Below are 22956 nucleotides of genomic sequence, written 5' to 3' on the forward strand. Positions count from 1 at the left end.
CTATACTTATTGTCCAGTCAATAGTCAGACCTTAAAAGATTCTACATTCTACATCTAATGTTCCATATTTCTTCTTTCCACTTGCCTTCTGATTGAAAAGCGATCAGAGTTTTAATTAGATCTTGATCAATTGTTCAAAGGCAATATTTACGGTCACATCCAATTGAAAATCCCAAAAATCTGTCACCTAAAATCAAATAGTTTTTTATTGCCATTAAGATTTATTTCAAATTCAATTGCTTTATTGAATCTGTATATTATAAAATATTGACCCGTGTGTCATAAGCCTTAGATGCCAATCGGTCAGAGTTATAATACGCTCATGGCTAAAAAGGCAGTAAGCTTGTTTGAATCTGTGGTCCCTGTGTTTAATGCATAAGTGATCCAGGGTAGCCGGGCAAGGGCCATTTCAGACCCCGAAATAAGGAAAAGTGTTCTGTTGCAGACTCAACTGCTGCCCAAACCTTTTAACTGAATGGAAGAGGTTGGAAACCGTTTTTTGCTACAGCAGAGCTTTTGGCCATGCAGTTGTTTTGGGTTGCAGCTGCATGCAAATATGGTTGCCTTCTGTACAGTTTGCCCCTTCTGGCTGCACAGCAGCAGCTTGCTGTGTGCCTGGGAGCAGAAACAGGGCAGTTTTACACAGTGGGTCTGAAAGGGCCCTACAAATAATATTTCATAGTCCGTTGATTGAATTGCACTGTTACTGTTCATTTTCCTCATAACTGTATTTTTTACTCGCACTCAATTGTGGTCGCATGTTGTAAGCTGTCTTGTAAAAAACTTGTAAGCCAATAAAACAACTAAGGATGATTGTGTCATGGACAGTGTTGCTGTTTCCCAAGCCAAGTTGTTGTGTAACAGTAGCTGGAAGGGAGGCAGCTTACAGTTCTCTTGTTGAAGTCAAGATACCTGTGCATGTTCCTTCTATATCAAATCTGCGGTCAAGGAAGGGAATAAGTGGTTTTATTTTGTAAAGTTGCTCTGATATTGTGTAACATAACTAGAAGTTTCCTTTAAACGTAATAGAGATGTGTTGCTTCATTACTCAGCTGTTCTTGTGGTGTAAATTATGTACATTACTTGTCACTGAAATGTCAATAAATAACACGAAAAGATTTCAAATAGAAAAAAAAAACACTTTATTGTGTACATTAGATTTTTAGCATTTGTAAAAAATGAAAAATATAGTACTCGTGCAAGTGCTCGTAATGTTAAGACTACTTAAAGCTAAATCCCAGGCTTTAAGTTATGCATTTGCTAAAGAATCATTAAATGTCTTGCAAACATAACCATGTTTGAACTTGAACTTAGCCAACCACATATGCTCATAGTACAAATCCTAAGCAGCAAGCATACGGTCAAAACACTTTGCTTTTGGGAACCGCACCACAATCTGCTGCAGATGTGTGCAATAATTAGTCCCCATCTGCTCCCGTTCACTTAAAAAAGAGCCGTTGTGACCGCTGTTGAGTCCACGGTAAAATGCTTCAGCTCACCACTGAAATAGCCCTTAGATTAAACCTGAACTAAATTTAAGCTTTTATAGCAAACAGCTTAAACTGTCTTCTCTTACTTTGGCTATTTCCCATCCCCGAACTGTGGGTGCAAAAAATTACAACGCAAGTTTATCTCCCTGAAATTCTAAACTTGCATATGGCTAATATCCTCCCATCACTTTCAGAGCTGATGCTCGACAAGTGGTCACAATATTTTGTTGGACACAGGTGGTTCTCCTTACCTGTAAGTTCCCCACTGGGGCTGCAGAAGCAAACCCAACAGTGGGGAAACCTTGGCAAAGTAAGAACAAGCATACACCATAGCAGTGGACCCATAGTTTGGCGTTTAGCTTAAGCAATAAGCAAGTTTTATAATAATAAGCAAGTTTTTTTCTTTACCTAAGGTACAGTTGTTTAAGTTTAATCTTGGTGACCTTATAGACTTCAGTATACAATATGGCATATCTATTACTTTCATTCATCTTTGCTAGTGTTCACTGTAACGGACTCACCATGAATACATAACCAGGAACCAACCTGACAAAACTTAATCATGGAAGAAAAGCTGTGGTAGAAAGTACCAAAGGAGATGCACTTTACATGTATTTTTGTAACTTCAGACACATGCTTTTAAAGATCATATAAATAAAGTATAGGTGGACATGAAGTTTTTATAAAATAAGGATTGACACAAAAAACTAACTTATGGGTGCTCCAGTAGTTACTAGCTTATAATAGGCACCTTTCCGAGACATCAGTTGTTCATGATTCCCTTTTTCTATAATGACGCCTTGTGACATTACGGCTATGATGTCACTGTTTTGTATAGTGGACAAGCGGTGAGCAATAGCAATGCAGGTCCGTCCTTGTCTAGCTTCATCTAATGCTTCCTGCACGGTCTGAAAGATAAAGGATATACAATTATTCAATTAATGGCAAATATATTAAAATAAATTCTAACCCTCCTAATAACTTTTATCTCCTTGATTGTATCACTATTTTTTTAAACTATATATTTCACAAAACACTTTTTATTATCTGATAAGAAAAACTGAATTCTGTTATGATGATACAGTTTTGGTGTTATCAAAATAAACAGGAAACTGTAAGTACACACTATCAAGCAATACTACTAAAAATATAAAGACATAATGTGCTTTGTGTAGGAGAGTTGTGTTGTGTAAGTCCTTATAAGAAAAAATACATTTGACAGTAATATCACATTTCTGTATAGCTTATTAACTATTGCTAGATGCAAGATGACACTGAGAGAACAAGAAGGCAATAGCAGTTGGAATTAAAATATTACTTTCTGTTGTAATTATGTCCTGGTTCCTCTGTAGAACTGATCCATAAATGTTATAAAAAATAAATTAATAATCCTTTTTATATAAATCATGTATGTTAGATATTGTGGTCTTAAATCTAAAATCTAAGCAGATACGAAAAGCAAAATTCTATATAGTTATGCAATCACTAAAATAAAATTTTAGTAAGTAATAGGCAGGGATGGATGGCACTGGAGAATAAAACAGATGGCTGGATCATGTACATGTTCACACTTCGGTGCACAGTTCCTCTGTACTTATGATTCAGCATGTAATGATGACCTTTGCTCGGCTTGTGACTTTTGGATGCTTTGTACTGACCTGAATTAGATCCCTGATTTTTCATAGAACCAATTTTCTCATTGTCACCTGGTTTCCAAATCTCTTCTTACTGACCTCAGTTTGCTCACCTGACCTGCTTTTTCCTGCCGTTTTGTACTATGCTGCTTGCAAGTTACCAACCCTGCCTATCCACTTGAAATTTACTTTGCCTGGTGTTTTTTTATTTTAGGGACGGCTTGCTGTTGATTTGTCTTGTCCCTGGAAGTCATTTATGTCTGCTACTAACTTGTACTGTGCATCTGAAATTGACAAACCACTATATCTGCCTGCTTAACAGTAGACTCCTTCATGCCTGAACTACAAGCATAGCTCACTGATGTTTTAAGCAGTTGTGGCCCCCTAGAGCTTTTGTGCCACCTGTTGCCACTACCACATTTATTAGGAAGGTATTAATTTGAGACAAGAAAAAGAGTGGATACAATTTGTGTTTCAAGGAGTTAATACTAATTGAGTACCCACAGCCTGAGGGAGCATTTGATATGTTACAAACATGTGTTATATGTTCAAAATTGTATTGAATATCTTTATGACATCATTATGTAATGTTTTTAAATGTTTGTAAATAAAAATTGTAATCTCATTCAATTTTTGACTTGTTTCTGTCTGTTGTAAAAAATCTTTTTTGATCCTGTAAGAAGAATAATTTGAACAGCGTAGCAATACTCCTTTATTGTCTAATCAGTAAGGCAGATGGGTTGGAGTGGTACATTATTTTCTTATAATGGGGACTTACATGCCACATTTACAACAGCCAACTGAGCACTGTGTATGTGTTTCAACATAGATGATATGTATCAGTGTTATTACCTGAAAAATGGATGTATCATTGTTAGATGAAATAAATACAACAGTATTTTAACCATGTACAAAGACTACTGGATGTACACTTGGAAATTTTCCATTGTTATTTATGTTTTGAGATTTGAAGTTACAAACCTTTTCACTTTCTGTGTCTAAGGCTGATGTAGCTTCATCCAACAGTAATATTTTAGGATCCCGGACAATGGCCCTGGCTATAGCAATACGTTGCTTCTGCCCACGGGAGAGCTGAGATCCCTGGATTCCAACATTAGTTTCATATTTCTAAAATATAAAGGCAATTGTTAGTTAAGTAAAATGGTGGTGCTAAACTGACCATCAATACAATTGTGAATAAAGGAACAGCTAAACCTAAACAAAACTAAGGCTGTAATCACTGCTTCCTAAAAATCGATAGCTTACAGTAACCTGCAAGATTATAAGTGTATACAAACTTTGCATTGTACGATTTGTGAAAAGACTATGACAAATGAAAGGTTACTCCAAGCAAAGCTGATATTTCTTTTTTGGAGTGTTAAGTCTTCATTCAATCCATGCTTCACCCTCTAATGCAGTAGGTCATGATTTATACCTGAAGATTTTGTTGTTTTGGCATAACTTTGACTTCAATGGCATGCCAAGCAAACAAGACAACAGAGTGTTCTTTAACAAGAGTTGGCCAGAATGTGGCCTGTACGCTCTTCTGAATTCTACAAAAACTTTCAGAAAGCTGGTGAAAAGACATTCCTAACAGCTCATGTAAGACGTGTCATATCACTTTGATTGATATTAGGGAAACTTACATCTGGCAGTGACATGACAAACTCATGTAAATGGGCCTTCTTGGCAGCTGCAATCACCTCCTCCATTGAGATCTCTCGAGCGTTGTCACCATACTTGATGTTATCAGCAATGCTGCCTCCAAACAGCACTGGCTCCTGAGACACAATGCCAATTTTGCTTCTTAAAAATGAAATGTTTGTTTTTGAAGTATCATGACCATCCACAAGCTGAAAATACCATTACAGACATAATTACATAGGAATTAGTGGGTCATCACATTTAAATAGTATAAAATAGATATTGAAGGATTGTTCTGGCTTGTTTTTTGGCAGTTTAGGATATTTGGGTTCACAATTGGGTTATAGGTTAGCAGTAACAAATGTGAAAAGAGGTCAGAGAGTAACAAATATATGGAATGTCACGGGGGAATGAAGAGACAGAATTTTAAAGGAAGTAACCCAATTTTTTTTTTAAATGCAGAAACAGCATTAATAACAAAAAAGGAACATAATAAACCTGCACTTCCTGGTTCTATTTAACTCAATATTAAAAAAATGATATTTCAGCATTTTTCGTTCATTCAAAGCAAAATGTGCTTGGCCAAGGGAGGACTGGAGATCACTTGCCATCTGGGCCACTAGGAATGGTATAAATGTTGACTTGGTGGTCCTATGCTAGTATATGCCATTAAATCACATTGGGAGTGAGACTTGAATTCATAATTAGTTTCAGGGGTTATATAGTTATCTGCTTCCCAATCAGACCTACAGTCTTCCAGTGTCCACTTTCTTGGTGTCACTGAGATGTTATGTGACCAATTGCATACAGCATGTTGGAGATGCAAAGTATTTTAACGCTGGAAGAACACAAAACCTAAATGTGCATATTTGTAACAGAGCAAAACACATAAATATTATTTTTGAAGATGGCAGCACCAAAGGTTTGCCTATTGCTTATGCTAAAAAAAGATAACCATATATTTTGCTTAAATACTCCAATTATATTGAATAGTAGCAAGCAGTGTTAAGAATATGAGTGTACATACCACTTTCCCTTCATCTGGATCATAGAATCTCTCCAATAACTGAACACTTGTACTTTTTCCACATCCACTGCTTCCTACAAAAGCAAGAGTTTGTCCAGATTTTACTCCAACTGAAAGACCCCTCAGGACCATGGTGACCGGACGACTGGGGTACGTGAATTTGCAGTCCGCAAACTGAATGTCACCTCGAAAATTGTCCTGTGTAATGTTGAATAAATTATAAGTCAATTTAAATGAGTTATTTAAAGTTTACAAATGGTATATGCCATGTTAACTTGCAGCTAAATTTATATTAAATAAAAAATACTTTTTAAGATGAGGTAATATGGATAAAATTAGGATGTGAAATAAGACAGCTCGCCATCTCTCTATCAAGTGTAGTGACAGTGATTTTTTTATTCATCTGAAGCCACATTTGGAAATTTAGTTCATCTGCAGAATATAATAGACTTCGCAAATAAAAAGTTTGTTGCTGCTCCTTAATTCTCCAATCAGCAGGCTGGGATTGGGAGGGGGATTCTAACTGAATTTTGATCGATGATTTGGTTGATAATCTGAGGAACCCTGAATGATGAGGAACCCTGGTTCAGAAACTGCTGTGAATAAAGACCTAATAGAAGTTGTACATAGGTAACAATTGATACTGATACTCAAGTATCTCCAGCCAATCTCTGCAAAGGAAGCTGCACCCCAAAAAAATAGTGTACAGAAAAAACATTACATTAGGTAGTCAGATTTTTTTTTTGACTAGTGGGTATAAATTGACTCTGCCTACTAGGACTTCTCCTTTAGTAAAACTTAAAACTGCAAATAAGTTTGCTTCTGTAGAATTTCCACCGCATTGAGGACCTAACTGAAAACAACCTAAAAGTAGATTTAAAACAAAAACAAAAAAAGAGAAGGACTTTTACTAAAACACTATAAACAAGCAATAATCCAATGTCACAAATCTGGCTTCCTTTTATTACTGATATGCAATTTCAGAGGTCAAATCTTATTCTACACTGTTGCTTTGTAACAGTGCCTTGACCTTATTTTTGACAATGTTTTTGACCTTGGTCTCAGTATGAAAAGTACAGTTTCCTTTTAAAGTTTTCTTTTTTATATATAATATAGCTAATAAAAGGATGCTTGTGTTCACCTTCATTCCAATTTTATTTTTATTTCTTACAAGCACATTGTATGTTGTCTGATGTTCTACAATAATTAAGTGACAGAGCAATTAAAGTTTCTTCATAACAACGTGTTTTATCACTTCTTGTTGAAAGTCACTTGAGGTTTATAAACTTAATGGGTCCTATAAGTGACATTGTATAGTCAGTATTTCTATACCACTGTGAGTATAGAAATTACATTTCCCAGCTATGAGTCAGTGGAGGATACAGAGCTTAAATGTGCATATTTATGGGCCATAATAATCCCTCTTTGACAGTCTGTTCAACACATTACATTATAAAAGCTGTTTGGTGACATCTGTGAGTAAAATGATCATCTGTGATAAGAAAATGAGAATATATATTGTTAACAAAACTGCCTGCTACAGAGATTCACACTATATGAGCTTTACATTTCAAAATAAAACATCAGCGTATTACCATTAAATGGCACTTCTACCCGGAACTTGTTTTTTTTGGTAGTGGGTGGAAGCTGTTTGGTTGAAGTATCCCTTGATTGCTTCTATCTTTCCAGTGAGAGATCTCACATGAATTCACAGTATGAAACTCATCTTGTTCCTATCTTTTCAGATTTAGACTGACAACACACTTTACAACATAATTGCTCAATTTCCTTTAGATTTAACATCAGATAGGGCTTAGCTGATTGAATTTAAATTGAAGTGGTTTGTAGGTTGGAAAAAGTATGGGCAGTTTTAGGTAGAACAAGGTGGATAAACTTTCATGGCATTTATTCGCCCTATCACACTGAAAGAAATCTGGGACAAAGCCAGTAATTATGATATCTTAAATTGTAAGCTCTTCTGGACAGAGTCATCTCCTTCTCCTGTGTCATTGCTTGTATCTGTCCGTCATTTGCAACACCTATTTAATATACAAAGCTGTGTAATATGTTGGAGCTTTAAAAATACACTTTAATGGTAATAATAATGTCTAAAGTCTAGAACTTTTGGTGTAAGCATTACAGAAGATCTTAAGAAAAAACATCTTCAATTCCCCTTTGCTTCTGACATTAAAAAAAGTCACCCATACCCTCCAAATATTTATTATAGCTTAAGGGAGGTCCCTAAATGTCACCACCACTTCCAGACAAGGGCAGGTTCTGTATAAGGCATTGATTGGCTGCTCAGGCAAAGGCTCAAACTGGTATAGGTGGGGGTCTTCAACCTCATCAGGCAGTGCAGAAGATTTTTGCAGGTAAAACATATCTATATATTTATTTCTTGTGTGTGTGTATCTGTTTGCTTTAAAGTCAGCTTTTAATCATTTTTATTTTCAGTGCACTTCCAAAACTTATTGAAGGACAACATGAAAGCACAACTTGGAACCAAAACTCATCCATAACATCATGGTAACATAAGTAGATGCTAGCAGCCCAAGCAAAGAGACATTGGCATATCCCTTCTTCTATACAGATCCAAATGTATTCCTCATATACCTAATACTTTGAAATAGATTAAGAATTTAAACAATTGTCTCACCCATTTTTCCCCATCTGTGCTGTAAACGCTGGCCTTGGAAACACGATCCAATAACTTGAAGAACTGAGCCGCAGCGATTTTTGCTTTGGCATAATCTGGAGTAAAGGAGGAAGCTCTTCCCAATGCAGTACCGCTTGTTACTATAGAAGCAATTACTCTGAAGGGGAAAAAGGGGACTTCTCAGTGTATGTTTGTAGCATATCAGTAATTAAACATCAAACATAAAATCTTACAAACTAATTTGTAGTTAATGCCAAGTATTTACATAGTGAAGGTAGACTACTAACACATTTTACACATTATACACCACATTATACACCCACAGTGAGCCTCAGTGTTATCCCATGGGCTCATCTGCAGTCCCATGAGGTTGAGACCCTTCACTTTCATGCAGTTTGTCTATATGGTTGCAGAAGATTGCAGTCTATTTACCAAAAGCTTGACACTTTTGGCTGTGAAGATTTGCCCCCCCGGACACAGCCAAATGGAAATCTTGTTGGAAGCAGTGCTGTTGGTCTGTGCGGGTCTGCAAGGACCCAAAGTAAACAAGAAACATTCTCTATCATCTCTATTACATTTTCTCACACTATAGGTACAATAAATGACAATTGCATTTTTCAAAAAATTACTGATTAGCATGTGACAGGCATTAATTTGGGTAACCCTATCCTTTAAACTGTATGAGACATCTCAGTTGGATTGGCTTTGTCCTATTAAATTGTCCTAAACATTTCTTATAAACAGCTAAACTTAAGGTCTGCTTTAAACTCATCTCAGGATGCAGTACTCCCCCCCAGAAAAATAACCCCCTTTACCTCATTTGGCCCCAACTGACAGTATTTTATGTCTTAATACTTACCTTTTCCAAAATCTTTAGGTCAGGTGAAATTGCACAGCCCTTACTGATTCTGAGGGTGCTGGTTTCATCACATTAGCACTGTTTTCTGCCCAGCACATGTAAAACCTCAGGGTTACCTCAGGGTCAGGTGATTGACACTGATATCACAGCTAGAGCTTTTTCTCAAAAAATAAACATTTGTAGTAGAGTTGGGCTTTAAACAAGTAGTGAGAAAAATACAAATGCTTCAATTGCTGAGGTTCTTTTGAAAAACCGCCTGGTTGCCTGTAGCTAAGTACTTTTAGTCAATGAACTGAAACAAGTAAAATACAAGGAAAGTGAGAATAGAGTTAGAACTCCAAACATTTGTCAGGTTATAAACTCAAGAATATTGAGGCAATAGCTTTTCACATTATCCAGCCAACTAGTATTTTCTAAGTCTGTAGGGCTCATTAAAAAAAAATACATAATAACTCTTTCCATTTTATGGTTATTTTTAAATTTCCTTCGAATAGGTTCCTTGTAACTAATATTGGCCAATATTGGTAAAACTATGCTGGCGCAAAAATAGAAGCTTGTTAACATTACATACATTCTTCAGGGAATAACAGGATCAGCATGTAATACCTGAACACCACAGAATAGTGTATCCCTTCTGTATTGACTAAAAACCCTCCGAATCTGAAAGATGCAGCATAAGCCATAAAGATGACACACTGGGCGAAACCAAAGCACGCTCCATACACATGGGCTTTTTTCACGGCTGCCTTGTATGGCATTACCAGCTGCTCCTCATACATCTCCACAAATATCCTCTCTTTACCAAGTCCGGCAACTGTCCGAATATTACTGATTGCTTCACTGGAGACCTAGGAAGTGGAAAATTTCAAATAAATTACTTTTAGAATTGTTTTGTATCAGTCTAATAAACCAAAATAGGAATGGATGATAATAGAATGACTCTTGACCTCCAGAATATCCTTAGATAAGATTTTCTGAAAAACAGCTTACATCACATTGCTTTAGAGATTGGTGACATGGATCATGTAAATTGGATTTCTGTTTAATTGGTTTACAGGGTTTATAGCCTGTAACTTTTGCACCAAAACAGCTCATTATATATCTAACATTTTCGCTGTGCACTCATAGGATAGCTGAGTTTTCTGTTAAATTTATATTTTGCAAGGCCTTCGGTGTCAAGATTTTTCACCTAACATTCCCAGTCCTGTTAAACTGGCAAGGCTAATGATGCAAAGGTAAATAATGGCATCAAAGTAAACTGGTAAATTCCCCATCATGGGGAATAAGCAGACATTTTGCTTGTCCAGATAACAGAAAAGGTCACCATTTAGAGCTTGCACATTTAAAAACTCATGTCACATTCTCAAATGGTCCATCAATGGACCCAATTTGTTACCTTGCCAGCTTCTTCCAATGCCTTTTTGTCCTGGTTGGCAAATCCTGTAAGCATTTTGGCTTGAAACACTCCAGATAATCCAATGAGAGGGAGAAAACATAAAACAACCAGACTGAGCTTCCAACTGAAGAAGAAGGCAATGATAAGGGATGCTACAATATTTGTCAGGGAAGTAACAATCATGCCAATCTGGGAGCCCGTAGCCTGCAGAAAACAGTTTAATACAAGAAAATGAAAAATCAAAGGTTATATATTGATCATAACGACTTCAGTGGGTTATTGCCATTAATACATTAATTGTAATATTTATAATAACCCAATGTGATAATGTATTAGTATTGGTATTGAGATATTTAATGCCAATGCTGCAAGGTAAATATTACAGCCACTGATACCAAAGTTTGGGGCTATTGGTGTGGCCACACATAAAAGTACTGGTGATTATTATTGTGGTTACAGACCTAAAGTTTATCCAACACCAAACTGGCACCTGGAGTGATCATTATGAATCCCCTGAATTTTTTAAGTTCTGTATTTGGCAGTTCTTTCGTTGGACACCCAGAAATCAATAACTGATAGGAATTCTAATCCATCCTTACTGTATCCAAAAATAGTAAAATAAAAAGGTTTGGGGTTTAAATTTACTTGAATGCTGCATTTATGTACATTGTTTAATTTGCTTTATTATTTCTAAGGACCCTATTAGAGAGCATCTGTAGGCCGTAAGGTAAGGTGCTTTAAGGCATGGACTCCGGACTCCGCATGTGCGGGGAGCCGTGTGTCACTCAAAGGGAAAGAAACTTCCCCCAGAGTGACGTCATAATGCCAGAACCACCCATTCTCACATCGCAGGTCTGAGCCAGAGACTACAATCCGTATAGGAGACATGGTCTGTGGCTGTGGTTGGTGCACCCCCCAGCGGGGTCCTTCTTCTCCCGATGATGACCGGTGCTTTAAGGTATGTGTTGCTATGAGTGCTATGGTGCTGATGGTGCCATCGTTTAGAAATGACCAATATGTTTTTATGACAACTTTAGGATAGGTTTAGACCTTTAGCAGTATAATGCAATCCTGTGTGGTTAACGGCGGCAGGTACCCTGCCAGCCACTCGGCCAATCACACTTCAGTGGTGTTTCCTTAAGAACCAGCACTTGCATATTTCACAGTGGGTCGCAGTGCCTGGTTCTGAACCACTCACTGTCACCCTCATTTATTTTCAATTGGGCTGTCGTGGGTAGATGCAATGTAAAGTCAGCAGTTCAGTAGTGTGAGGAAGCAGTAATAGCAAAGAAACCTCACTGCCTAGCTGAATGTAGCTTTATGGCCAAAGCTATGTTTTAAAATGTAACACATGAACACAAGATACAACAAAGTTCCAATTTGTTTTTAACAGATTGTTCTTACAATTTGTTGTGCCAACACATTTAACTATAAATAAATCTTCTTTTCACTTTTTTTTTTACTGATACTCAGATTTTATGAGCTTCCTAAACCAAACAGCCAACGTCATTTGATATCTTAGCCCATTCTCTTGTCACAACATTTGGAGCCAATGAAAAATATGTTGTGTTGATGTCTGCTTTCCATATGTGCTAAATGTTAGGAAACATACTGAGCCCTTTGGAAATATTATTTTATTCTAACATTGCCATGCTATTATATTATATATTATTATATTTGTATATGCAGCTAACTACGTACCACAGAAATGTAGGCCCTACTGACAAATGTACTTTTACGTCATATTCATATTTTTATGATTCACATTATCATCTTGGGGAAAATGTTACTATCTAATAATCACACATTGTACCAAAGTGCTGATGATTGTCATACCCCTTGAACTTGTGATGCATCTGTGGCTAGTCTGGTGGTCAGAGCTCCAGGGCTATTATTGGGATCATCAAACCATCCAATTTCTTGACCGAGCATTGACTGGAAACCAATTCTTCTCAACCTTCGAGTTAGGAGCTCTCCAGATTTAGCAAAGGCAAAACCCTGGAAATAACCACATATGTTACTGTCTTTCGATTTACTGTGATCAATATGTTACAGCATCTCAGCAAGGTTAAAAAAAAATGTCCAATTCAAGCAAACAGAAATCTGAATTACTCCAAAAGCTACAGCAAAAATGAACATTTAGATGCCCAGATCAAGAGTAGCAGCATTGTATGCATATATATATATATATATATACCTGCAATACTACTTTATCCATGGATATTTCTTTCTTTCAATGTTGATTACATGTATACTTGGGCAACATAAATGAAAAACTAATGCAGTACAGTACATATTGACATGTTTGTCTACTGCTAAAAAAATGCTGAAAGACCCCAAAAATTCTTGTTAATATGACAGAAACTCATTGAGCCCCTAACTTTCTGCAATGAGCTGACAACATACAATAGTTCTTCTGTTACACTAAAACGCCAAGCAAGCAATGCCTTCCCAATTCTTCATCTATATATCAGGGGGTTTTCTGTAATCCAGGATAAGAGAACTAGGCAGTGAAGGTAATAAAGTATATTACAGAGAATATAGACAAAAAAAGGAAGGTTTTTTGTTGGAAGGAATAAGACTTCAGCGTGTTGGAAGCAAAGCTATTAGCTCAGTGAGATGTTCCTGAAAGAAATTATATGCCTGTGAGTGATTTAGTTCCATGAAAATTACCCATAGCAAAAAACTATTTTAGCAGACTTTCAATTTAAAATTAGAAAAGTAAAAGTGTCTGTTGGAAATTGCATCAGAATCATTTATTTCATGTGGGCTGCCTCTGTTCAGTCCCTTACTGCCCTTTTCTAGTGTGTTTACTGAATCACCCCAGCAGTAACTACCTCTGTGGGACACCAGCTGTATAAGACTGCTGTGATAGCACTGAATGATGTGCCAATGAAATTGCAATATTGGGAAAAGCAATCAATGTTTTACAAGCCAAACCATTTTGGCAGATTGGAAATTTCAGTATTATTTTACTGCTATTTTCTGTTCTTTCTACTTTGAAAGGAGCTCATCCTAACCTGGCTTCTTTTGTGTCAGATAAACTCAGTTCAGGTTGTAGTGATGGCATGAATGTTGCTCTGGCAATTCTTCCCACTAAGTAAAAATAAAAATAACAGCAATGACGATTATTTGATTCTTTTCTCAAGTTATCGTTATTTTGGACACCAAAACTTTGTCATCCGTTTTCATGTGCGATTTTGTGGATAAGAAATTCTTAATAATTTGTACTTAAAATAAATGATTCCATGTTACACACTATAAATATACATGTTTAGGAATAAAACTGCAAGGGCAATTAATATTTATATTATATACTGTATACTTTAGTTCAGGGTTTAATAGCTAGGGTTCGTCCTAAGGTTTGCAAGGGTTCCTTAGTCAGTGGGCATAGGCAAACTGATCTCCCATCTACACTGATCAACACTCAACCATCGATGTATTGGGTTAGATCCTTTCTTCTGGACCCCCTAGCAGCTGCAAGGTCTGCTAAGGTTAAATGGTTTCTTGGATATGCTATGGTTTCTTGGATACAAGGCATCATTGACTGAGTACTATAGAGATAATTTACTTTTTTATTTGTTTATTAATCCTATGTTCATATATTTATTACTGTATGTTTTCATTTAAACCCAACAATGTATGCAATTCATTCCTGAGGAAGCAGCCTAAGTTCTGTGAAACACGACAAATGAAAATTTTCCCCCCATTGAAATAATTTTTCATGTGATTCCTATTTCAAATACTCCCTCCCCTATAAAAAGAAGTGACTAGCAATAGGAAGTTGCCTGAACAAGGATTTCTGCTTGAACTGGCATGAATTGATGTCTAGATTGCTTAGGAATATTCGACTCACCTGCAAGAACTGGGTAACAAAGGACATTGCTGCAATTATAACAAAAAACAGGCACATCCCATTGATCTGTCGTGTTTGTTCAGCTTGATCTGGCAGTGAAAAAGTCTAGAATGGAGGGCAAAATGTGTAGACAGAAATTTAGCAATTTATAAAATACAAAAGTTTTTTCATAGGCAACCAAGGTCCAAGAAACTAAACACATTAATTAATTAGTTAGGGTCCCCTATAATACCTTCCCTTATTATTCCCTGTAATACCCAATATTAATGAGAATATAATATCATTAGTGAAAGGATCTCCATGTGTCAGGACATATTTCTAGGAGCAGATAACTGAACTGTTTCTTGGTAGCTCTATTGGTGCCCTCTACTGTTCTTCATTTTAACACACACAGAATTTTTTTTTATTGTAAAAACTTATGCATTTTGTATTTTCAGTAAATGCTAATAAATTGACTTTTCCATTTCAATCTGCAGTTGCTTATATTTTTTCTAGACTGTCAAAAAAATGAAATGCTGCAATAGGGCTGCTAGAGGCGTTCTCTGCACCAACTACTATCAGAATATCTCCATGAATATAATTTCCAGCGCCTGAAATGCAAAGGTTGTATTATTTCCTATTACCACACTGAGGTGCATCTTATAATGAAGGTAGATTCTCCCACCTACCAGTCAGTTTAGTATAGGTGTTTACAAGGCAGACAGAAAGCACACATTTACTGAAATGCATAAGTTTGACAATGAAGAAAACACTGAATGAAATATTTGAGTTGGCACTGAGGTCTTGAAATGGCTAGTTGTAATGCTGGTAGTCATATGATCCAGTGGCTTCCACACATTTATTATTCCTGATCTGCATGCTGTCCTCACTAGCAGAATGCTTGTTCTAGGCCAGTTACTCATAAAGTATCAAAGTTAGGGGCTCTTTAAGACCTGCAGTAACAAACCATGACAATGACTGTAAGGGGGGGAAAACAAGATTTGCAATGGCCGTGTCCATGCCATTGCACAGATCTTCAGCTAACAACCAAGCATCGAAAAGTAGTATGTTGCTTTTGGTAACGTGCCGTGATCTGCCATAACCACATGCAGCCACATGCAAAAAAGTGTCCCAACCACACCCTTTCACCTGAACAGCAGTTCAGACCACAGGTTCAAAAATGTTCAAAAAATTAAAATACAGGATCAGCATAACACAAGTACCAGTCCCTCAGAACCGGTTACCTTTGGAGCAAATCCAGAACGTGGCAAGAAAAGTTATTGGTGTTATGTACCAATTCTATTGAAGTATTTACAAATTTCTTTTTATGACACCAGTAAAGGCAGACTGAAACCACTTTTATTACTTCAATGTATTAGGAAAAGATTTAAGATGTCATAACCAAGATGAACTGAACCAGGACACAAAGTTCACATACCAAGAAACTGACGATTTCTATAAGCTACTCCTTATAAATGTAGCTTTAAGCATGAGGATCAGTGGAGGCAATGAGCAGAAAACCATTTTCAGGGTTTCATCTCTCTAGTAGATTCCAATCCACAGAAAAGACAAGCAAAAATGTTAACTAGTTGAAATCAAATGTGATTTTTTGCCTTCTGAACAAAGTTCTTCGACCCGCTTCAATAAATACTACAGGGCGTCATTAGAAGACATTAGGGTTATTATAAATTATTGTTCCTGCACAAGAGGTTTGGTACATTCTTTATGTATGCAATGCAAACATTTATCAGTGAACATTACTTACCCCTAATATCTGACTGAACAGCAAAGCATACAAGGGCGTTAGGGTGCCATTAATAGCAGCGCCTATAGAGCCCAACACAAGATAGGGCCATTCCGGGGCATTGTACTTCAATATTCTCATTACAACAGATGTATTTCCTTTCTTGGTATTTGTTTTACCCTGGTAATAAATAAATAAAATCATATATTTATATATGGTTTCACATATATGATAAGCTTGTGACCATACTAGAATTTTTATAACCATATCAAAGCACCAAATTAAACAATTACATTAAACATTACAATTACAGATATTTCAGCATTGTCAAACTGACATTCTCTAGAAAGATGATCCTCAACCCACTAATATTCATTTTCCACCCTGCATAAACTCCATGTTTGATGATGCTGAAGATTTAGTAGGGTTGATGACATCATACTTTTTCCCATGTTACAGTGTTGGGGCCTGGTGATTACCGAATTGCTTGGCATGGGAAGAGCTCACATGCTACCCCATACCCAAGCACTGGGCAGCTCTCTTGAAGCAGAAGTGCATTCAAGTGGGACAAGAGGGTGAACAGTCAATACAAATTAATTCTCAGTTCCAGAATTTGCTAAGTCTGAGCCTGTAGGCTTTTGGGGATATTTCTGACTGAAACAGAAACTTTTAATCTTTGGTTCTGAGAATGACAGAAGGCAGTGTTTGGGATTTGGTATGCTTTTTGCCATCTTAGATTCAGGGCTGTTTTCAAAATACTGTAAATACTCTCTGTTACACTTGGGTCACACCAGAGTTCAAATAAAGTGTGTAACAAACTCTTGCTGTGCAGTTTATTGTAGCTTGTTACACACTTTACATAAGGTCATTGATGAGTTGTAATCTGTAAAAAGGGAAACAAAACACAGGCCAAGCCCATCTGATTATAATTTTTCAACCATTTTAGATTAAAGCTTTAAAAATAACAGACTATGGATGTATTTATTAATTTTGTTTTTGTTTGCATTTCTGTTCATTACTAATTTGAATATTAGCAGTGTCTACATGCACTGCATTTTTGGCCCTTGGTTTATACTTAGGCCAATATAGTTTTTTGCAGGTACAATTGTTTATATTTAAATATATGTGGTAAATATGCTAGTAACTAGCACTGGCCAATTCTGCTTAGACTGTAGCGTTAAAGTGAAGCTCTACCTGCAAAAAACTCAGGTCAGATTACCTTTTGCAGATTACAAGTTGCAAAGAAGTATTTTAGTCATTTACCAGACTGTCAATATTTTGCATTATATTTACAAGTCTCTGGACAAGTAAACTTTCCCTTTGATATTTTCAATGGTTTCCATTTAGCAAAGTGATTGGGCCTATATGCAAGCACCTTATCTATCCTTGTGGCATAGGGCCTAAACTTTAAAGCTCCCCAAGGCTGGAGAGAATACACTTTCATCAGTGAAGCTGGGTTATCCAAAAACCTGGAATATATATGGTGCAGGATTCAAAACATTTGCCAGCAAATAGCACATGACTTTGAAGAGATCCATTCCAGGTTTGCTGGATCACCCAGGTTCACTGATGAGCGTGTATCCTCCCCAGCCTTGGAGAGCTTTAATAAATCAGGCCCATACAGTATGATGAAATCTTAAACATTTAATAATGACATTTAAATGACCTGTGCTCAGTAATGAGCCATTGCATACTCTGAAAAGAGAACAATGCCATGATTAAACCATTCATTCTTTGCATACTATAGAAATTAATCTTCTGCAAGCCACTCAGGGTTCCAGAAAACCCCTTTACCAATTCACAATATGATGGATTCAGAGCAGAATTATTCGGTGAACATCCAGTCACCTCTGTGCCAAGGAAAATACAGCAGATCTAATCAGAATGGTTTATACTTTCATACCTTCTCCTGAATGTTTCCATTGTCTTGTTGCTCTGACTCATCAATTTCACTGGAGAGTAAACCTGATGGTCCACTTACAGTACCGGACAAGGCATCAGGAAAAAGATTGGAAAGCTGGGATTTTGTACGGAGTCGCAGGGAGTCCCTATGGAATACAATATACATGTTGGGACTCTTACACAATATGAGCATGCCATGTATGACAAATACACACATATGACACATACAGACTTCATTTTAGGTTCAGTTCAAGTTTTAGACCACTGAAATGAAAGTATATAGCCAAAATGTTTTTCTTTTTTTTAGTTAGAGCGGTAAGAGCTTTTTTCCAAAAGGTTATTTTTTTCTGTCCTAGCTGTGAGGATTCACCCTGTCTGTATGTTACCAAAAATGAAAGTGATTTGAAATCTAACAATCTAATCTATTCTAATATTGGGTTGTCACCAGAACATGAAGAGAGGGGAAATCTCCCAATGCAGACTACTTTCTGTGACATCTCAATACCTGTTGTGTCTATAGAACAGTTAATGATGGGAAATCTTCCCATTAGGGCAAAGACATAACTTCTTCCCAATACAAAATGAAAAGAAAATTCTGGATTTAAAATATACTTGATGTTGGTAAAAAAAAGTACAGCAGATACTGTTTACTTTTACATTTCAGACACTTACATTGTTTACATTTCAGACACTTTCTCTAGGGGCTGGTTTACCACTCTTATACCATGTTCATACATTAATTTTAATTGGTGCCCCAGAATTCCACTTTCCTACAGTTGTCACCAGATGAATTATCCTCCTTAGAAGATAACACCTCACTTTTTGGGTTTCCCGTCACTTTCTTTCTTGGTACGCATTGATCACAGGATAAACTGAGAGGGTAAATTGATCAAGTAGGGACACGGCAAGAAAAACCTGTCAATAATTTTAATATATGCCCTCTTCATCCCCCCAAACACCATACACGAACCTACTGGAGCTATGCTTAGTGCCCTGAGCTGTGTAACTCTCAAGTTTTAATGTACAGTGCTGCATTATATGTTGGTGTTATACACATACTGCCTATTATTATTATTAATAATAATAATAATAATAATAATAATAATATTAATAGTAGGTCATGGGTCTTACAGCAGGACAATGACCTAAAGCATACTTTAAAAATCACCCAGAAATGGTTTAAGGCAAAGCGCTGGAGAGTTGTGAAGTGGCCAGCAGTGAGTCCAGATCTAAATCCCATAGAGCACCTGTGGAGAGATCTAAAATCAGCAGTTGGGAGAGGGAACTCTACAAATCTGAGAGACCCGGAGCAGCTGGCAAAAAAAGAGTGGTCCAAAATTCCAGTAGAGAGAAAAAAAAAGGCTTTTTGATTGTTTCCAAAAGCAATTAACATTAGTTATGTCTTCTAAAGGGTGTGCTGCCAAGTATTAAATTGAGGGTGCCAATAATTTTATCCAGGCCATTTTAGATGTTTTGTGTGGGTTGTCGCTGATTTTTTCTCTCTGCTTTTTTGTGTTCTTTCAGTGCAAATTTGTGCCGGGACATAGGATTTATGAATAATCATTTTGAAGTGTTCATGTTCGAGAAATAATGTGACCCTAAGCCACACTAGTCTCCAGTGTTTGATCAAACAATATTATTCATAATCAGTCATGGTTTTATTCCACATTACAAATATAAGCAGATAATTTCTTAGGATCAATAACAGACTGATGTTAATTGATTTGAAGAACAATGAAAATGTATTTTTCAGCAATAAACTGTTTGCTTGATGCAAAATGCTTCCAGTACATAGCCAGGACAGATATTTAACATTACACCAATGCATTTGATTTGCAACGATTTAACATAATATGAAAAGGACAAATCAATACAGGATACATCCGATTTGTAGGTCAGCTGTATCCAGAGCCTACTGTTGTATTAAATTATCATTAAACAAGGCATTTGGAGTATTTGTAGGCTATGAAATTGCAGATAAATGCATTGGTACAGTAAAAGAAATATTTTAGGAAATACTGTAGAAAAGAGATACTGTTTTTGTATTTCTTTTCTAAATATATTTTAAAACTGTTTTTTTTCATAGTCAGGTACAAGTAAAATATTAAACATACAGTTTGTACATGTTTTTACAGCCACAAGGTGGAGCTATTGGCTATTTCATGTACCAATATAATTGTAGGTGGACATTTCACCCCAGTAGTGGCAAACCACATTGTTGGCGCCTTCCAGGACAGTACACTTCTGTGCTCCTGAGAGTGGTTCCTTCCGCAAGGGGGAACGCTACAATGGCAAAAAATCAGAGCACTGATCTCTTCATGTCCATGACCTTTTATATCTGCTGTGATTATAAAGCATATTGACCATGAAGATTGCTTGCACTTTGGGGATCAAATCACATTCACCACTGTTCTTAGTAACAGATGTACAGGTCTTAGTAACATCTTATATCAATGGTAATATCTTATTACAGTATTTCATTTTTATTATTTCCAATGATTCAACAATCAATCCTATGGATCTGCCTAGCTTGCTGCTGTTCACTTAATAAAGCAAACGCATATTACCCTATAGGGCTCTGCCTTAAGAATTCTAATATTCAGAAGCAATAAAAACCCTTACAAATACACAAACCTGAAACTAGATTGGTAGCTTCCTCTACTGAATGTTCTGGTTCTCTCAATATCAGGATTTTCATCTGGTACTTTCTCTGGAATTTAAAATAGAATTACATTTTAGGTTGCAATAAGTAAACATGTATTAATATATGTATATATATTATTTTTATGTACCTACTCAACTGCTAGTATTATTATTATATTGTGGGTAACCAAGTGACAAGACACATTCACATTCTATAACAAAAAGGAGAACCTCAACACAACAATAATACAAAATATAATACCACATTTTACCAATAAATTTTTCTTTCAAAAAATTGCCTGCAAAGCCTACTTAAAGATAAAGCTGTTACTCAAACCAAAAACTTCTAGGACTTCCAAAGGTATTTTTTTTATTTTTACATCACCTTTGCAGGTAATTTGACATTGGAGGTGGGTGCTTTCAACAGAGCAAAGTAAAATTCATTTGAACAAATTTACATAAAGAAGAATACATTAAAACTAATAAAAACCTTGTTGATGAACAGACGGTAACAACCCATAATAATGCAAATTTTAGCATGATTGATTTTACTGTGGCTAACAGTTACTTCTTGAGATTTTCACAATCAGAGTTTGTAGCTGGATTTCTGGATTGTTTGTACACCTCAGCACTTGGCCCTAAATACTGAATCAGCAATGTTAATCAGTGGCATTGTTCCAGGAAGAATTGCACAATTTGGTCAGATATATCAACAGAGCTATTTGTCAGTGTGATTAACCTAACACGACTGATAAGTATTGCTAGTCTTGTTTTCATTTTTTTTTTTTTTTAACTGCAGTCTACAATTTTCACATTCCCTATACTACCCCCTAACACGTTACCTGAAGTCGTGTTTTGGCTCTGCATTGTGACCAAGGTGAAATAAACTCCCTTCTTTTTTAACAATTCTTCATGAGTTCCCATCTCTACTGCTCTGCCACCATCAAATCCTGCAATTATATCAGCAGTCCGAACCGTGGAGAGCCGATGAGCAATTGAAATCGTAGTTCTTCCACTGCGTACCTATAGCATTGAAAAAAATAATTATTCTGACAGTGGAACTATTTTTGAAACTTTAGGCCAAAAACTTAAACATCCTTTAGACCAGGGGTCGGCAAACTCTGGCCTTTAGGCCAGATACAGCCTAGCCGGTAGTTCAGTTCGGTCTAACGCCCCCTGGCCAATCCGACCTAACGCCGGCCGGATCTGCCAGGGGGTGTTAGGAACTACCGGAGCCGGAGACGCTGGAGCTCTGGTGGCACCTCCTAGCTGTTACTCCCCTATTTATTTAATGCATATGGAGGAGAGGGATTTCACTTCAGGGGCGTTCCTTGGTGGTGGGTGGAGCCATTGGGGCAGGAGTCCGGCCTAATGTACTCCGGCCCACCCCATAAATGCCCTAGTGGCCATAAAAGTTTGCAGACCCCTGCTTTAGACCAATGTTTCCCAACCAGGGTTCCTCCAGAGGTTTCTAAGGGTTTTTTGAGCAATGAGCGATTTTTGCCTCTCAGATCAGGTTGAACTGATACCAATGATGTTTTTGGGTATCTGTAAGGGTGACATTCTTCCCAAAGGCCAGCTATGTAGGAGGCTTTGTTCCAACTGACCACCACACTACTGTACTGTGAGCTCTGGATAAAGTAGTTAAAAAAGGGTTCCACAAAGACCTAAAAGTTATTTCAAGGTTTCCTTCATGTTAAAAAGCTCTGATCTATACTTTATACTATCTATACTATCTAAACCACAACTTTTATAAAGCATTTTTTAAATAAAAAATACAGAAAACATTGTGACCATTTTAAAAAATGAATCCAAACTAAGTGTAAAGTTTTGATTATTCTAAAAAAGGATAATGCATGTGTGCGGTTGGCATTAGACCCACTGTGAGTTGTACAGATTACATGCAGTACATTTATTGTGCCATCAAGAAACAATAAATCTACTGCATGTAATCTGTATTTTTGCAAACAGAGATAATCAAGATAAGATAAAAGTTTGCTACCGATTTTTTAAACAGATCTTTATCTGATAGACAAGATAACATTACAGCTGTTCTGTGCTGCAATAGAATGCTTGGATTCAGCTTTGTCATTCCAAGCGGTTTAACATTGTTCTGTGTCTGCAGA

General features: G+C 36.6%; 1 protein-coding gene across 1 annotated transcript in view; it reads right to left on the reverse strand.

Moving 5' to 3' along the window:
- Positions 1–1118: 1118 nt before the first annotated feature.
- Positions 1119–22956, reverse strand: part of LOC140335565 (bile salt export pump-like) — a 42131-nt gene continuing 20293 nt past the window's right edge. The window contains exons 16-28 of the mRNA XM_072418286.1: positions 21673–21853; positions 20822–20897; positions 18189–18333; positions 16307–16465; positions 14563–14667; positions 12543–12704; positions 10707–10910; positions 9917–10158; positions 8452–8608; positions 5796–5993; positions 4771–4977; positions 4106–4252; positions 1119–2398 (exon numbers count right to left, since the gene is read on the reverse strand). Of these exons, the coding sequence (XP_072274387.1) occupies positions 2198–2398; positions 4106–4252; positions 4771–4977; positions 5796–5993; positions 8452–8608; positions 9917–10158; positions 10707–10910; positions 12543–12704; positions 14563–14667; positions 16307–16465; positions 18189–18333; positions 20822–20897; positions 21673–21853 (2184 nt within the window). The 3' untranslated portion in view covers positions 1119–2197. The remainder of the gene's footprint in view (positions 2399–4105; positions 4253–4770; positions 4978–5795; positions 5994–8451; positions 8609–9916; positions 10159–10706; positions 10911–12542; positions 12705–14562; positions 14668–16306; positions 16466–18188; positions 18334–20821; positions 20898–21672; positions 21854–22956) is intronic.

The sequence above is a fragment of the Pyxicephalus adspersus genome, chromosome 7 (genome assembly GCF_032062135.1).
Source record: "Pyxicephalus adspersus chromosome 7, UCB_Pads_2.0, whole genome shotgun sequence".
NCBI classification, from domain to species: Eukaryota; Metazoa; Chordata; class Amphibia; order Anura; family Pyxicephalidae; genus Pyxicephalus; species Pyxicephalus adspersus.